Genomic DNA, 19,059 nt, shown 5'->3' on the forward strand with positions numbered 1-19,059 from the left:
CAAATACCGCTATGATTTCCGACTTAAGGCAAAATAACGATACTATGGCATAAATATATTAATTTAATCTTTACATCGTGACTAAGTAGAGCAAGAAAATGTGTCTTCTACAAATGGGACTGTAAAATGCGTAGATCAATTTTTAACATCACATTCGACACATTTGTTTTATCTCAATAAAGTAGGTATTCCGTATCAAACCGGTTATTCTTAACATGATGACTTCATTCGACCGGTAGAGCTTTGGGCACTCGTCTAAATTATAATAAGCGGGCGTGAGCTCATTCCATAGTCGAATTTAATAAAGACATTATAAAAATATTATTTTTCGATACGAGGTCGGATTCGGCCAAACTACAACCAACAAAAAGTTTTTATTCTAAAATCGTAAACCTTGAAAGTAGGTATGATAGTTAATTCTTTTAGGATAATAATACAAGAAGAGTAAGATCTACTAAAATCTATGGATTAAAATTGAACCCCACTGATTGCACCTACGACGCGGACGTAGGAACATAGTTAGCCATTACCTAAGTTGCAGTACATTATAATTTAGCCGCGATCAGCGCTCGTCTAATTGACTGAACCACACTATAAATAGGGTTTTCGCGTTCCAAAACAAACAGCCAAAACGTACGAGTAGGTACCTACCTACGAAACAAAACGTAGCAGGGCCGTAACCGCTGATTTAAGCGGCCGCCAAACAACAATAGTAGCTTCGGCCGTATGAATAAAACGATATAGGTACAAATTTAATCAAAGAGAAATCTATTAGTAAAATGAGAAGCACGGAAGGGAGCGCACCTATACATATTCAACGAGGCACTGCATCACGAACAGGCCAATTTATGCGGCAACTCTTGAGAGTATCGTACTTTAGCTAAGCCATATGTAAACTTGGACTATTTCTTTTGCCGATCAGATTGTCACCTGGTGAACCGGGAGCGTTTATTTATAGGTACTATTCGATTTCAAAACCTATTTCGCTGCTCGATTTAAATTGTGCGTTATTTTTTGCCTGCAGCTGTATTTTCTAATTTACAGTTATTGGCTTTTAACATGTATGAACTAAAGAGAGTTTATTTCATAATATGATTAGGAAAACCAAGAAAAAACAATTCATTATATATTTTCAGATACGTGTTTATTAATTATCTTTTAATTCAGAAGAAGTTAATCCTGACAACAACACATATACTCCTTCCTGTATTCACATTAAAATATAATTTACTAACAAATAAAGTTTAATGGCTCATAGAAATATCCCAATTATGTTACAAATAATTATCATTTGAATATACCTAGTAATATACAGGGTGTCCCGTAAGTAGTGGACCAACGGGTTATGGGGAGTAGAGGGACTTATTATCTAACAAAAATACTAAAATTTATTGTCCTAAACCATAAAGTTTTTGATTTATGCTTTAATTTCAAAATTTGATAAAAATATCATCCACGTAAGCTTTATATGAACTTTTACCATTTCTGTTTTTATTTTATTCTTATTTTTTTGTTCAAGGTTGTTAAGAATACATAAGTCTTCCTAATTAAAATGATACTCAAGCATAATTAACAACAACAACAAAATTAGACCAAAAAATAGGTAAAATTTTACGTTTTAAAAATATACGGACTGAAGTTTGAACAAAGCTGGTGTAAAAAAAATGTATGGTAACCCTGTGGAACTTTATTTTAAAAACTTCTACATCTCATACAAATTACAAAAAGGTATAATTGTGTGGTATAAAGTATTTAAAAAAATGTTAAATTGGCGTACAACATTCAAATTAGAAATTATCAGGTAATCAACTCATTAAGTTATTCCGAGAATTATTGCCTTTATGGGCGCGCGCTGGAATTCTTTTGCATTGTTTCTGGCCAATCATAGACGATACTTGAACCCACTATTATTTTCTTTGACTTTCAACTATTTCAGTGACTTGCTTATAGCTCGGAACTACATGCGTGTTTAGCTTGAATCCGTCATTAAGATATTATTGTTTGTTGAAGTGTGATTGAATTGGACACTGATTTTACTTGTGATTTGGATGTTGTTCGACTTTGTTTTTTGAAGAAAAGTGCCTAATACATACACTCCATGTGAATATGCAGAAATTTTTTTTATTTATGGACTCAGTGATGGAAATGCTCGACAAGCAACACGTGTTTATCGTGAGCGTTATCCCAATCGGGATTGCTATCCTGATCACCGATTTTTTCTCAGAGTAAATAACGCATACCATGAAGGTCGTATTCTTGGAATTAGAAATCGAATAGGAAGGCCTAGATCAGTCGATGATCGTCTAATATTGACAGAAGTAGAAGAAGATCCTTCTACTAGTACTCGCCGTATTGCTAGACGCACTGGTGTATCAAGAAGTACAGTGCATCGCCTATTGAAGAGAAGTGATTTACACCCGTATCATGTACGAGAGGAGAGAGCAAGCATTAATACCAGTTGATTATCGATGACGAATTAATTTATGCGAGAGATGCTTGATGCTTGGATCAAAATTTTTTTAACTCAATAATTTTTTAACATTTCTGCATATTCACGTGGAGTGTATGTATTAGGCAATTTCCTTCAAAAAGCTAAAGTCGAACACTATCCAAATCACCAGAAAAATCAGTGTCCAATTCAAGCGTACTTCAACAAAGAATAATATCGTAATGACGGGATCAAGTTAAATACGAGTGTAGTTCCGAGCAAGTCACTGAAATAGTTGAAAGTCAAAGAAAATAATAGTGGGTTCAAGTATCGTCGATGATTGGCCAGAAACAATACAAAAGAATTCCAGCGCGCGCCCATAAAGGCAATAATTCTCGGAATAACTTAATGAGTTGATTACCTGATAATTTCTAATTTGAATGTTGTACGCCAATTTAACATTTTTTTAAATACTTTATGCCACACAATTATACCTTTTTGTAATTTGTATGAGATGTAGAAGGTTTTGAAATAAAGTTCCACAGGGTTACCATACATTTTTTTTACACCAGCTTTGTTCAAACTTCAGTCCGTAAATTTTTAAAACGTAAAATTTTACCTATTTTTTGGTCTAATTTTGTTGTTGTTGTTAATTATGCTTGAGTATCATTTTAATTAGGAAGACTTATGTATTCTTAACAACCTTGAACAAAAAAATAAGAATAAAATAAAAACAGAAATGGTAAAAGTTCATATAAAGCTTACGTGGATGATATTTTTATCAAATTTTGAAAATAAAGCATAAATCAAAAACTTTATGGTTTAGGACAATAAATTTTAGTATTTTTGTTAGATAATAAGTCCCTCTACTCCCCATAACCCGTTGGTCCACTACTTACGGGACACCCTGTATAAAATGTTTACACCATTAAAGAGATTTATATTAAAGTATGCATGAATATTAAACAGAACATTAACTTTTCTGTAACTATAAAATTTTCTTCATAGTCATGCATATTACTATTATTATCATAACACTTGCACTTCTATAATATCCGTTCAAAAGCAGTTCTAAAAGATACGCATTTATATTGTTTACATAAATATTTAACTTTACTTATGATTATTTATTTATAGTTTATAAATCTATGTGAGTTATTCGATGTTCTTATTGAGATTAAATATCAAAGAAGCTTAAAAATTAACACTAAGAAAATTGTTAAAATCATCATTTTGAGTACAATAAGTTTTAATATGCAATTAAACTTATCGTCAATCCTAGTATTATAGTTAAAAAAGTATTGCTTTCCAATTAACAATTTACTATGTTTATTCAAATTGAATTCAGAAGTGGTATCGCTATAAATGGTAGCAATATAATAGCAGCCTTAGACATATTTGAATATCTTGGTTAACATCGGAGAGTGGCCATTGTTGCTTGGGCCCAGTATGGACTTAATTAAGAAGGGAATAGGTGGAAGGATCTACAGGCATTTAGACCGTCTCCACACAAATTTAATATCTTTGCACATTATTACAAATTACTGCCACGGTAAAATATGTAAACATATCAATTATCAATATGCAAAATAGCATAGAACGGAAGCAATAAATTCGATTACATTGTCTTTTAATCAATGCATTGAACAAATTAAAATTTTAATCTACTGTATGTATTTAAATTATTTTCCTTGCGCGTTAGTCACGTTGGTGTATTTTAATAGAAGATAGGTGTAAGATATAACGATTTTAATTTCAATTGTAGCTATATTTTCATAGTATGATCGTATAGGGACACAAGATGTTCCATCGTCCATAATAACGAAGTTGTATGCGGTCTGTATTCACCATTTGGGAGTGATATTGCATCGTGTTGTAGACGCACTCAACATTATTTATTGCTTTCATCGCTACCAAGAGTCAATGTGCTCTTCTACCGACTTCATATAAAGAAGTCTGAAACATGAAATAAGGAAACCGTTTAAGGAACATTTTTTACTTACACTTTGAACTACTATTCAAAGAATTCCTCGTAAACAGCTGACGACTACCTTATTTATTACTGTTCGAATTTATGAATAAAACAATAATAAAAAAAAGTCTTGTGTGTGCAATTGTAATTAACACCTGACATTGCTATTGCATTCGAGATTGTTCATCAATAATTACAATTAAGCTTTTCTCCATTAATTAAAGAAAGCCGTCCCTTTAAGCCCGTCCATGGAATATATTATATACTGAGCGTAACAAATGAACCAGAAATTTTAATGTGTGTAGCCTTTATACGATCAATTACGCACACATTTAATTGTTTATTGATTCAGTGGAGAACGTAGCTCGTAATTAAAATAGTTTATTTTAGTTGTTTGGCTAAGCGCGTTTTTCTACTGCGAAATACAGGAAAATTATAGGGGCGCAAGTACATAGGTTGAAGCGAGAGGATTAAGAAAAGTTTGAAACAAATGACTGAAATAAATAATTTATTTAAATACATATAGAATAAAATAATTTTTATTAGGCACACCTAATTACCACCACGAACACAAACAAAAAAAAGAAACAATATAAAAATACACTCTTAAATATAATCTAACATAAAAATTATTATATTATTTGGCACGTAATTTTCTACAACTTTAAATGAATTGAAAAATATTTTTGTAAATTGGAATGGGCTACGAAAACTGAAATAAGTATGTACCTATACATTAAACCTATGTGTGATTTAAAGTACCTAGGTATAGAACTCTACATTGTGTGTTTCATTACAATATTTACATATACATTCATTAATATTTGCGTGGAAAACGATTTTGATTACGAATTTTAATCCAATCTCGCGTCAACACTTTTGAAACGTTTATACCAACATATAAATAAAATTCCACTATGTATTTGTAGAAATATTCATTTCTGAGCTTCTCCGCGCCTCCTCTAATATTAAGGCATTCAAGAGGAGCTCGCGGAGTTACTGCAGGGATATAAATTAAATGCTTACGTTTCGCTTGCCCCGCTAGTTTAATTAAGCGTCTCCTTTGTGCCTCCATGTGCGTACACATTCAACATGTTCCGTCTTATCCCTTGGGCTACTTGAATTGCATAGACGATACTGTTTATTCTCAAACGCTATTCGACGTTATCAAATCAAATCAAATTCTTGGACGCTATCAAATTCTTGGACGGACTACACGCAAACAAAATAATAGTTAAACTGCAAATGTAGGATTAACCAGTCTAAAATATTCAGAAATGTAATTTTGCATAATATGCTGGTTCGTACAGCTTGTAAAGGGAAATTTCCCTAAAACAAAAATTCATGTTCAATTTTTACTTACATGCCGGTGGGATTAAAAAATTAAAGTCCGTTCGCCCTTGCCCCATATTTCGTCAAAAATTCATCATGTCTGACATTTTTATTATAGCGCCCGAGCGATGACGTGAAGTACCTACAGAGCATAATTTTAAAGATGACTTCTCACTTTTGTACACTGATTCAACGTACACAGAATTTATAAGAACACATGCATTCTACCAAATGGATTTTCGAAAACTAAAAAACTTCAAGCCGTTGACTCTCCGGGTCTTTTGAATACAAAAGGCATTTTTTATCTAACAATCGCGACTTTCTCTTGCGCAAGGGTCCCAAAAACGTTATTGTTCGATACGTTTGTAAGGACAACTTTCTCTCTGTACTCGAACGGAAAGCTTTATCTCAAAAAACCGAGACGTTTTAAAAAAGTTAGTAGAAATCCAGCGATCGTCCTATCCGACCGCCTGGACAATCGTAACGATACTGAAAAAACGGTATTCTTTTATCCAGAAATCTCTTAACGAGGTTAGTTTAGGCAAACTTTTGTGATGTGATCTTTTTATTACGTTTTATTTTGGTCCCATATGAGTTCGAATGTTATATTACCCTTTCGAAGTAAAGAATTTTCGATCGTCGGATCACTCTCCTCGCGCAGGCAGGGGATGCGCAAGAGTGAGCGTGACAAGGAGATTTTAGCAGTGCAACTTCAATCGGAACAGAGAACACGTTTGGAAAATAATTTGAATACCGAAATACAGATGGCTTCTTTTATCTGTAGAGCTTTGAAACCGCTTCAGTGGACTACAAGTTAATTAAGGTTTGGCCATCAATTAAATATTGGCTTTGATTGTTTTCATTTTGCCGATGAAGCTGTGTTCTTGATTTATGCACGAGTTATATTTTTAATTAAGACATACATAGCGGAAACTTATTCAATATTGCTTTGAATTATTTTAGAAGGCGTATTTCTCTGGACAGAGATTAAAATTGAAATTCTGAAATATGTTTTTCTAATAGAAATATCTAAAAGTATAACCAGCTCATACCTAATGGCTATTAGTAAATACCTACAATAATAGGAAAACATAAACTTTATATATGTTTATAATATTATTATTTGTACCATACATACCAAAACGACTGAATTGAATATGTATTTGGCAATACAAAATACGGAACTGTGATGTCCAATAAATAAATGAGACGGAAACGCTTACTCAGAGCAGACAAATACCTACTGTTTGGTAACTCATAATCCGGGGCATAAATCCATGCGGTCAAATCCCGCACATTCGTATCTAGGACGATGCATTCGTTCACTGAGCGAAACACCAAAATTTATTGGGTTAGTAGTTGCCTAGGTCGATAAAACGAGTGTCGCACTCAGAAGGACGTAACTCTGGAAATCGACGAAAAAATATACGACTTTCGAGCAAAAGAAACAGAGCGAGATTTTGCATGTTGTCGATCTGAGACTGTATGACTGAAGTGAAATGCGCAGTGCAATTTTGTGATATCTTTTTCACTCGTTCAATGTTGAAGCGGCTAGGCGACATACGGACGTTATAGTGTGGAATTAGCATATTTATTGCTAGTTACGCGACAAAGTAAATTTATCCCGGCCCACTGGTCCTGGGACATACGGAGTGTTTTTCCATTGTATCTCCCGTTAATTTCTTGTTAGGTTACCCCCAGGGCTCAGTTTTGAAAATTCTCAAATTAACTGTAACTTACGTATATATTCAGTTTGAATGTATAGAATTAATGAATATAATTACCATTAAATAGATAAACTATCTAGTCAACATTTTAATTAATAAAAATTTGGGCAGGTGAATAACGAAAAGGATTTATTATCTATTGAATGAATAAGGGAAATATTACGTTGAAAATAATATTTAAAAACATAAAAATATACAAAATCTCCTTCAAAAATCATATTATCCTACCAGATATAATAAATCTTAAATCTCGAGAAGGAAAATACGCCATGCCTTCGTGTAAGTAGATACATTTGGGAAAGCTAAGGAATTGAATTTTAAGCTTTTCTAAATTCTATTCTATCTAAAAATATTATTTACCTACCAATAAGTTATGGATATGATAATGAGTAGGGATGTAACGATACCGATACCGATATATCGGCCGATATAATCGGCAAGCCGATATATCGGTATCGCCGATTATAAAATAACCGATACCGATATCAAACAATTCAAAAACCGCGCCCCATGAACGATGCGGAAGGCCGCCCGCGCGTGCGCACTTTGTTTTTTGAAAAAACTCTACCAATGGTAAACTTTTATTAGGAACTGATTGTATGTGTATAACTTAAAGTTTAACTGACTGCAAATAAATAATACTAAAATAAATGGTTTTCTTGTTTTATGATTTGGCATTGTTATTTAAAAGAATACGATTTACAGTTGAGTCTCTGTTAAATGTTGGTAACTTTTATGCATAATTCTCTATTTATTTTTATACCAAGCCATCGATATCGGTATCGGTATCGCCGATATGTTATTACAAATATCGGTATCGGTATCGTATCGGCAAAATCATGTATCGTTACATCCCTAATAATGAGTATCAACTTATTTTCAAATCATTCAAGACTCCAAAATTCTAAACAAATATAGGTTTGTAATTTGTATCAATTATTAGTTATGTAGCATTTACGACAGTACAAGAAAAAAATAACTAAACAATATGTTAACAAAATCGCATTCCATTAAGAAAATACTTTTATTTTCATAACTTGCATGAAAATAAAAGTGTTTTCTTAATTCGTTTAAAATATTTTTAAAAGTTTAAACATCGTCCTACCAATTTTCCTCTTATCAAACCTGTTAATTCTCAACAAAATCTGCATACATTGAACATTCATTACCTGAAAAAGAAAAGAAATTACAATTAAAAATTTCATTTTTAATTCATCATTTTCAATTCATTCAAAGCGACGAATGCTCTCGGCAATACGATCCGTCATTATAAATAGGTAGCGTCTACCTGCCCTCGACACATAGCCGAGCGCACATACACACACTACGTAAACGCCTCTGACGAAACCGGTCTCTTTCGCCGCCGGCATACAAATGTACTGTCCTACCAATATATAGCTCGTCCTTCATCAACACCAAAACATCTCATAAATTTGTCTCGCTCGCACACATGAGCCAACTTCACTTCGTGTCACATGGCGACCAATCAGAACGACCCGTTCCATCGCCATATTGAATGACGCGACACGGCTGCCACCTAACCGAACTAATGCAAATGACGCGTCCGAGCGTTTTCCAATTTGTTTTTGTGAGTTTTTCATAGATTTTCGCGTTGTTTCTAGTTAAATTTGTGCAAAATTAGTGTTTTAGTAAGTGTTGAGTTTAATTTACATCAAAGTTTTATAAATTTGTTAGATTTTCACTGGAAAACAAAAGTGTAAACAGGACGCCAAGGTATTATTAGTACCAAGCTTAGTTGGAATGGTTTGTTTTGAAGTGGTAAAGTTAAATTATTTAATGAAGTCTTTAAACGAATCTTTGAACAATATTTAAAATATTGCTTTTATGTGAATAAGCATAATAAATGTCCATTGAAAGCTGAATTACAATTTTAATCGTTCCAACAAGAATACCTACTTCTCATGAAGTTTTGTTTATATTAGAACTTTTCTTTTGTTTATTTTAAATATATGTATCGTTAAATAATTAATATATTAATCAATCAGAAAGAAATGTAAAAAGCAACAATAACATGCCTATAATTGATAGAATACTTACTCTATCGTCTCTATCATTAGGTAGAGAATTTTTAACTAACCAAAGCTACTTAAAATAAACCTACTAATAGTTAAGGAAATCGTTTAAAATTAATTTAGATAATTTTATTAAGGTTTTACATGTTATTATTTTACTGAAAGGGCAAACAAAAATTATTTTAATACCGCATAACCTCAAAAGTACTACTGCTCTAAATGTTTCTAAAATTGCGTTATATATGCCTTTTAGTATTATTTAAACGAGTATTAATTTACATACAACTAATTTAATTGACTATCAATAAATATTAACTAATATTTGACTATAATATAGCAAAACTAACATTATTAAACACTTGAAGGGCTAATGCCAAAAGCTCCGTCGGCCGCGCATGCGCTGTTTATCTGCCTACCATTTTATTTTATGAATACCTACTCACAAAACATATTGTCTGAGAAAATTTTAAGAAGGAATTTATTGAAAATAATAATTGTTTTAATTTAACTATTATTATGGAAATGTGTGATAATTTATAATGTTTGATTCCAGATACATCATGCACCTGCTCATAAACATAATATGTACTAACATTTAAAAGAACCGAACTAGAAAGAAATAAAGAAATAGAATAAAGGTAACTAAAAGTAAACATTTGTTCTAGTCATGTAGGTAAATTTGCATGTCATTGTTTATACTACAAGACAAACAGTCTTGTTTTACATTTCGCATAACTAACGTTAGTTGAAATCGTTTATCATGCGGATTTTAATGTACAGGAAAAACAATTTTTCTCAAAACATTACGTTAGTCGACGGATGAATATTCCTTAAACAGTTCAAGTTAGATAAAGATAAAACTGGATGCGCACTAGTGCGATATTGTGAAACTTGGTCGCGCTTAACTTTGAATCTCAAATTGTGTCCTGATTTATAATGAGTTTTTCTTCACAGAAAAGCTACACGAGTTTAAGTTTTAACGTTGTTATTCTGAAATCATGAAGTTTTTTGACGGGTTTAACTTTATCGTTTATACATCTTTATTCATACATTATCCTGTTATACATTAATCTGTTACTATTGCAATATATCTTATCTTCTTAAACCACTGAAATATTTAACAAAATTTCGGTACAATATATTTTTAAAATATCTGCTATTTTTACATTTATTATCTGTTCATACTGCAAAGCAAGCATTGCAGAAATAAAGTACGTTGCCAAGTCTTTCTTAAGCGCAAGAAGTGAACCGAAAGCCAAAGATTTACTAGAAAATTTTTGGAAGTCAGCCGCACTACATTCGCGGAACTTTAATTGATTACCTCCTAGTAAATAACATGTACCTATTATGTAACGTTACCATCTTTAAGTTAATTTATAATCATAACCAAATTTATTAAATTAACTATGAATAGGTATTATAAACTCTTGAGTAAGCTCATTTGTATTATTTTTAGAAAATTTGTAAAATTAGCGAAGCATTAACATTTTAATTTAAATAAACGGTAGGACTAAGCCTACTTAAACAAATTTACAACGATCGTTACTCTTAAAGGTGACCCAAATTACCATGAAAAAAAAAGTTTAACAGCCCTTTATTTCAGAACAAACAGAGGCTGTTGGTGGGAATCCCGTGTAATCCTGGCCACTTATCACGCGTGCAAAATGCAAATTCGAGCCGGACCGGTGTACGCAGAATTAACGAAAACTTAAACCTGACCGGAATCATGCGTCACGAAAATTGTCAAAGTTTGCGTGTTACTGGCTTCTGCTCGTATCAAACTGTAAACTGGATAATCTCAGCTGGAACAATTTAGACCCGAAAGACTAAGGATTAACACGCTCTCGAATAAACTGTGGCCGGGAGAAATATGCGCATTTACTATTAACACAGTACCAAAAGGTGTCGTATATGAATGTAGGCAGTATTTACGAGTGTAAGTACCGCATGATTGAGTTCTACGAAAGACCTAGCGAGTAGTACTCACATATCGAGGCGTGCGTTAGATGTATTGCGTAGCAATTACGGGATGTTGTTTTACCATTTTTAGTTGGACGTTATAAATGTTGAAACCTATTAGCCGCTACTTCATTACATAGTTATTCAAATACGAGACTAACATGGCGTGGAAAATTGAATAGCAGTGTCGTTATAAGAAACACTTTCTTTTAAATTAACTTATGTACGCAACTAATTATACGCATAATTAAATCCTAACGTAAACACAATTCCAAAGAGATTCTTAAAAAAACTCGCTTTTCACCAATGTCTTACATGTCCTTTATTTTTATGGTTGCCTGGAAGAGATTGCTTTTAAGCAATAAGGCCGCCTATTGTACACTTTCCAATTTTATGTATTCACTTATTTTAAATTCCTTTTATATGTACAATAAAGTGTCATAAATAAAATAAATAAATAAAAAATATTTTTAAGAAAAAGTACTCTTAATCACATTATAGTAGGGGTTTATTAACGAGCTTTATTAATCCTAAGTATGAACAAAATAAAGTCGGTAAAGGAACGTGATCTATCTAGTTAATAGCTATCATCATTTTCTCTATGCTGTGTAATAATGTTCGTTTACAATCGAGCTATAATCCAACCACTTTAAGAGGGTAAATTAAGACATAATTAAGCCGTAATTCGAGATGAAACATTAATTTTATCCGCAGGTCCTATAAGCGGCTAATCTTCGACCATTTCCCCGCGCCATGGTCTGCCGAATCCCGAAGCTTAACGCCTGTTTGTAAGCTGTAATACGCTTTTAACACCTGCGTTTCAGACTTATGTAATGTGTGAATGAAATAATGTATATTTTGTATAGAGTGTTGAGTAATATGTTGAGTTGGCGTTTGACCGCGATGCGTAGCACGTTGGCAACCAAAATAGACATATTTTATTGATGAAATGAAAAGAATAGTCTTTGAAATATTTTTCGGACTATTAGTTTTGTTAGGTTAATGGGTATATTTTAATCGCTAATTTATTTTATAGCTCAGCCTAGTGATGATAACAAAATATATAAATAAATATGATATGAATAGGTCTAGGTTTATAGTAACATATTTTTGGTAAATCGATGGGTTATTTGCGTTATTTGACATGAGATTTTTTTATATTGGTAAGTAGATGATAATATATTCAATAGTACCAACCTAATAACACCCTATCTGAAAGCAAAAAAAAAACTTGTTAGCGGGTTCAACTGAAAATAAACATGCACTTTGCAATCAGTATGGAGCAACAGTATGGAGCTTTCATTCATACCATTTCTTAAAATAAAATAATATTAGATCTGAACCAATTACGGAAATAATTATTTGATAAATTGTTGACGAACTAACAAACAATAAATCATGATAAAGCAGCCAGTTGATAATTTATCAATGTTTACTTTGAGCTATTAATGAGTAATGAGATAATTGCATTATCTATTTTGCGTTTAATTAGTTCACTATTACGTAGTCTATCATGTAGGTAATAAGTCGCCTCGTAACATGACAGGTACTCAACTATAAATACGTTTATTGCTCAATTTATAACACATGTTATCTTGCAATTTCTGTTATTGAAACATATAATAATTACTAAATAGATAAGAAACTTCTCAAAATAAAATGCACTTTAAAAGCAGGTCCTGGTGGAGGAAATACCTAATATCGTTACATTTGTTCAAATTATAAACTGCAAAATATTATTTGTTTTTTAGACAATTCGCCGGGTGTTTAGGTGTGGACGAGAAGAAAAGAAAGGCTTAGTTAACAATAAATTGGAGCTAAATTCCATCTATTAGTCTTCAGCCCAGGTGAACGTATCTGCATATTTATGACTGAGGAAACCGTCTTAAGGGGAGCGTCTAAGCTTAAAAACGACGGTAAATGTATGAGGTATTTTTTTCTGCCGCAAGTTTTAACAAGATCCACCTTATTTATGCTGCAGGGGAGGGTATTTGAGCAGATTTATTAACAGACGCGTGACGAATCAGGGAATTCAGGAGAGATACGTTTAAGCTGTATTTAAATTACATTTTACTTTATATATACACGCGGGAGCCACAAATTTATACGATGATACATCTAAAGGTATTTGCTAAACAACCTCATTTATATAGCTACATTTACATCAGGAACTTTTAAATTACCAATTGTTTTTATTGTCAGCAAATAACAGTATTTATTATCTAGTAAAATATGAAGTGCATTCTAAACTCGGCTCACATAGTTCCTGTTAACATTTCACGTATGGTCATGCTCGTATAAACGATATTGACATAAAAGGGAATTAGGGAATCAGGAAGGGTCTTATGCACTGGCATATCTGAGTGCAAATCAGTCAGAGGTGAATAAAGGTCAGCCATTTGATAAGGCTGATAAGCAAATTGTTGACAACGTACTGCTTTATTTATGGAATTAATTATTTCTCTTTGTATCCGAGTGGATAATTCTTTAGGAAAAGACTTGATACATAAGGCTTTTAAAACATATTTGAGATTTAATCTGTAGAATATTTTATCGTCATTCCCGCGGAAGATAAAAAAAGCAATGTTATGACAATGTTTCTTAATATGTAAATTGAAACGCAATGAAGCACCGGGGTTCTAGACATTCTTTCTTTAACAAAGAAATTCTCATTAAAACTACCGCGACGCCTGACTAATTACAAACGGTAAGTAACTGAAAATTTAACACCCTATAGAGAAAATTGTAACAAACGCAGCTAATTTTCCTGGAAATACTATGAAAACAATAGGAAAAGTTCTATCTACTACCTAGATGAATCATTTTAACTGGTACCTAGTTTTCTTATCCATTCCAATATTATTATTTTAATATCAGCAAATAATTAAGTAATAAAATTGAAATCTACGACCGGGCTTTATATGTGGCAATAAATATTATAAAAAAAATAAGTAGGTATTCACAAGTTAGCCAAGTTAATGAGCGCTCCATAAATAGGTAGAGTCATGTATAATTTATTAAAAGCCACTTGCAGTTTTTTGGCTTAGCTTGCGAACGCGAAGACTGCTCGCTTATTTACTGCGGCTTAACTTAAGCTGTTGCATTTTTATTTAATTAATGGTTTCTATTTTTAATTCGACATAATGAAACACATTTATTATATATCATAGGTGTATCTACAGTAATCTACACCTACAGAAATTTTAATTTAAGTGCATAGAGTAGGTTGATATAATTATATTCAAAACAAATCAATACGGGTCGTTACATTCAAAACAATGTACATTTCAGAATAAAATAAAAATAAATGTTCACGGAGCAAGCGTTACATGTGTCAATTGTTTCGATATGCATAAACAGTTATGAATTATGTAAAGAACTCGCTATTCCGTTGTTAAAATAAGTTTTACACAACGTTTTGTTTTCAAAACATTGTCTTCGATCGATTCCTCGTTGCTATAGAATAAAAATCGATAGACCACCTGCTATAACATCTAAATAAAAGACAGTTTTCAACATTTTACACATCATAAACATCAATAACCTCGAACAATATAAATCGCATGTTTCGAAAACGCCCCTAATTTAGTACGTGTACGTAATTGAAACTCGGCACGGCGCTGTTAGGAAATTTCGTTTGAAATTTGAATTTTAATAAAACATAAAGTGCTCGTGTATTCATACGTCACATCAATGCTTGTTTCCAGGGCCTCTATGTTCACAATTTACGTCCCTCGCGGGAGACGAAGAGTAATGTCGATTGGAGCAGAATAAAAAAATCGCTTAGGCGACCTACAAGTTCAGCCAATTATAAACGACAAGCATCAGACCGTCGCGTTGGCACAAATTTAGCGCTACAATGCAAAGTGAACAAGTTACAAGCTCTTAACAGTATGGCACCCACTTGATCATTTTCCTTACAAACCACAATATACTAATAATTCTAAGAACTATAACGAAATAATATTCATACTCGTACCTCTAATTGCGTTTAAATTAACTGTTATCCGCTTTTCAGAATCTATTATCTGCATTCTCCCTTCATTAAAGGTGCGTTCGAAAAGTTAAAAAGTGGCTCGGAATGAATCATGGCGTGCGATCCCCATGATATATTACACCAAAGCTGGCACCATAAAGCAAACGGCGTGGCACTGCGATACAACGATAGCGACACAGGCCCGACAGACACCAGAGATCGCGTCTGTTTTCAGAACGCAAAATACAGGGTGTCTAAAATTAACAATTCACAGATAAAAAATCTGATACGGCTACGAAAGGTGCAATAAACGTACGTATTTTTATTCTCTATTTATAAAAGATGTTCATCATTATAAGAACTTGTTATAACGTAAACAATTAAGCGATATGGAGGTAGTTATGAATGCATATACAATAAGCGCTATTTTAATTATAATCAGTCTCCCTCGATACTTAAAATAACACAATACCATAAAACACTATAACGAATATGGAAGTGGTAAGAAGTCGTTTAATATTCATTTATTATAAGCTTTAGAATAATTATTCCGTCACCTTCGAATTGTTTGGAATATTACATGGAATTTAATTAATGAATAACTTTTTTATTGATGATTATTTGATTTGGTAATCGCAATCTTATTTACCAAAGGTATGTCACCTGTCAGACACGTTATACTTGTCTGCTTGTTTTTCTTCAATTCAGTTTTAAAACAAATATTACTTTGCAGTCAACACAAACATAACACAAGTGCAAATTTAATAAACAAAACTGGAACTACCTGTGTACGACTCCCACATATTTTACTCACCAACACAAGAACGTAATGAAGCAATTATATATCGATATTTTTATGCATAAAATACTTGGCGGATATCTGGTTAGGCCGCGACGGAATAAGAAATAAAACAGCGCAGAGGTTATTGTTGGCTCGGGTAGGTGTGTGAGTCTCGGTTATCGAGCTTTTAACCCGACGTGCGACATGCCAAGACATCGACAAGATTTATCACCTCACTAGCTCACCACTCATTTGTATTTCCCCAGCAGAATAAATTTCGAATAAACAACTGAAATGATTGAACTTATTGTATGTTATGTGATTAGAGAATAAATCTTCAATTCGTATCGTAAAATCGACCATTTTTGTCCTTCATTCATTTAAAAAGTATGTGAATATTTACGACGCTTTAAGTCACAATAAACGGAGAATGGACCACAACAATTAATTCCGTACAAATTTCGTCAGCTTTTGTCTTTTGAAATGTGCGAGGATTAATAGTGTCAAGTTCTTCAGAAGAGATATTTTCGTAGTGGATTTATTAAACTGGTTTTAATTAAATCACAATGTAACCCACTTTACACACAAAGAGTTAAAAAATAATGTCCCATTGAAATAAACTTATCAACAACAACGAACTGAAATAATATTCATAGCATTTTGAATAATAAGAACCTATGTCCAATACTAAATACCTATTTATTTATTTATTTGTCTAAAGTTAACCTCATTCTTGTTTAAGCCAATTTAAAGTCCAATTCTGGAAAGACGATCTGCTGTCTATTCATTATAGATCAATCTATTATTATCATTAAGTTTGTAATTTAATAAATAATTCATGAAATTGGGAAAGCTTAAGAAATTAATTATGCCTTTACCCATTTCCAACCACATATTAGAACATACATATTATATAACCTGAAATGTGATAAAAAGTTGGTATCCAAAAGACCATTAGTTTCGTACACTGATAAGATGGGCCTAATACTCTTTGAGCATTTATCTTTAAGATTAATGAGCCAATTTTCTTAGTTGGCTATAAAAAGAATCACTACGACCTCGCAAGCAATCGCTTTCCATGGGACTTAGGTTTAATACGCTGTCTTTTTATACAGTAAATGACAACTATAAAATAATTCTGAAGAATCATTCTTTGCATTGTAATAATTTGCACTGTAAGCTGTATCTCATTGTAGTAGTAATTGTACACATTTTGTTGGGTTGCGATCTGCTCCCGAAATTGATATGTCGCCTATGGGTCCGGCAAGATCGTGACCTGTTGTGTGTATTTAATTTAAATAAATAAATAAATAAATAAAATTCCTCCCAATCGGACGGTATTCTACTAAAATTGGAACGGTGTTATACGCATATACACAGTGGAATATTTTTCAAAAAAAGCAATTATAAGAACAGAAAATTCCCCCGTCCCCTGAGTGGGATACAAGAAAACAAATTGGATTAAAGTGTCAAAGGTGAAATAAAAAACTCGCATATTGTTTATCTCCCGCGATATCTGTAGAGCGTCAAGTCGCTGATGCGATGTGCGCCTAAACAAAATTTGATTTGCAAAAACCGACTTAGTTCGAACAATGATACTGTTCAAAATAATAAAACACTTCTCCATCAAAAGTCACACCAGCAATATAATCATATTTGCATTTAAAACGGTAAGTAAACATAGAGTCGAGTGTTTTGTAAATGGGCGGTAGCATGTTTATGTGTCGTTTATGACCTGGTAAACGTAAGGATTGCTCGTAAAACGAATTGGTCAGCGTTAAAGCATTGTGAATTTAATATATTGCTATTATCTGCTTTAAATGTTGATTTTAATAATCATACCGTCTAATTTAATCTTATTTATATCTTCATCTTTGTTATTTACGATAAAAGCGGCGGGTCTACGTAATAAGAATATGTTTTAAACTGTTTTGATTTAAATATGATATAAGAGTTGAATGCGTGAAAATAGAAAACGAATTTTTCCTTGTTTTTGACCGCATAAATCGGGCGTGTTCAAGGAGCTAACTTATTTTTGTTCGTAGGTACGCAGGATAGATGGATCCAATTCCAAATTATGTCTATCTTGGGAATTAACTTCGGGACGGGGATCCCAGTTTATCCAAAAAAGTGCGGGGCTGTAGCGAGTAGTAGGGAGTTCGGTTGGGAGTTATTTTGGAATTATGATTCCGGATGCGTCCTGTGAGCACCGCGTGTTTCACGCCTCGTTTCACAGCGATATTACCACTTGCAACCGTTTAACCCGCATCCAGACGCAATATCATATTTGTGTTGAAATATTTATTTTCATACCATAAATCGAGCGCAGTGACTATAGTGGCTACTTTAAGAGAAACCCAATTATGACTAGAACTCGTTAATTTTTATTTCATTCATGTTTCCGAATGAACGTATTCACTCAGGAATTTGAATGAGGCGTTTATTATGGTAAAATTGATAGTTAAATTTATATTCCAAGACGGAATGATAGGAATTCACGCGACCTGCACGGAGTTTTGTCCCCAAATTAAAATGTCTCACCAAAAATGCAGAACGTGTGTTTTAATGGGGTGACACCGGGTTCTTAAGTATTCCGCCGGCCCACCCTATAATACTCAGTCTCCTTAGTCTGGCACGTCCTCCCCTTAATATATTAGTCCCAGTTCGTCGTACATAATTTTGTGCGGGGTGGCACCTCCTCGCCTCCCCACGCAAGCGAAATGTCCGATCTACAATACGATGGTTTGTTTATTAGCTTTTAATAAGTTTACTAACTTGTAACCTATCTCTGATGGATTGTCACCGTTTTTAGTTGAACAATGACATCAAGTTAGCGATACTTGTTCGTAAC

General features: G+C 32.9%; 1 protein-coding gene and 1 long non-coding RNA gene across 3 annotated transcripts in view; one reads left to right on the plus strand and one right to left on the minus strand.

Moving 5' to 3' along the window:
- LOC149908417 (homeotic protein ultrabithorax) overlaps positions 1-19,059 on the minus strand; it is a 117,269-nt gene that overhangs the window by 50,642 nt on the left and 47,568 nt on the right. Inside the window, exon 2 of one of the 2 annotated variants that reach the window (XM_090101873.1) lies at positions 12,649-12,663. The exons of the other annotated variant lie outside the window; for it this stretch is intronic. Coding sequence (XP_089957999.1) covers positions 12,649-12,663 — 15 coding nt within the window. The remainder of the gene's footprint in view (positions 1-12,648; positions 12,664-19,059) is intronic. 2 annotated transcript variants of the gene reach the window in all.
- On the plus strand, positions 13,211-15,733 carry LOC149908418 (uncharacterized). Its single transcript, XR_016456726.1, has 3 exons — positions 13,211-13,367; positions 15,159-15,342; positions 15,470-15,733. It is a non-coding gene; the product is annotated as an uncharacterized LOC149908418 (long non-coding RNA).

Source organism: Colias eurytheme, chromosome 5, assembly GCF_061535395.1.
Source record: "Colias eurytheme isolate Ceu_HAF_F1 chromosome 5, ilColEury1 Martin Lab GWU primary, whole genome shotgun sequence".
Lineage (NCBI taxonomy): Eukaryota > Metazoa > Arthropoda > Insecta > Lepidoptera > Pieridae > Colias > Colias eurytheme.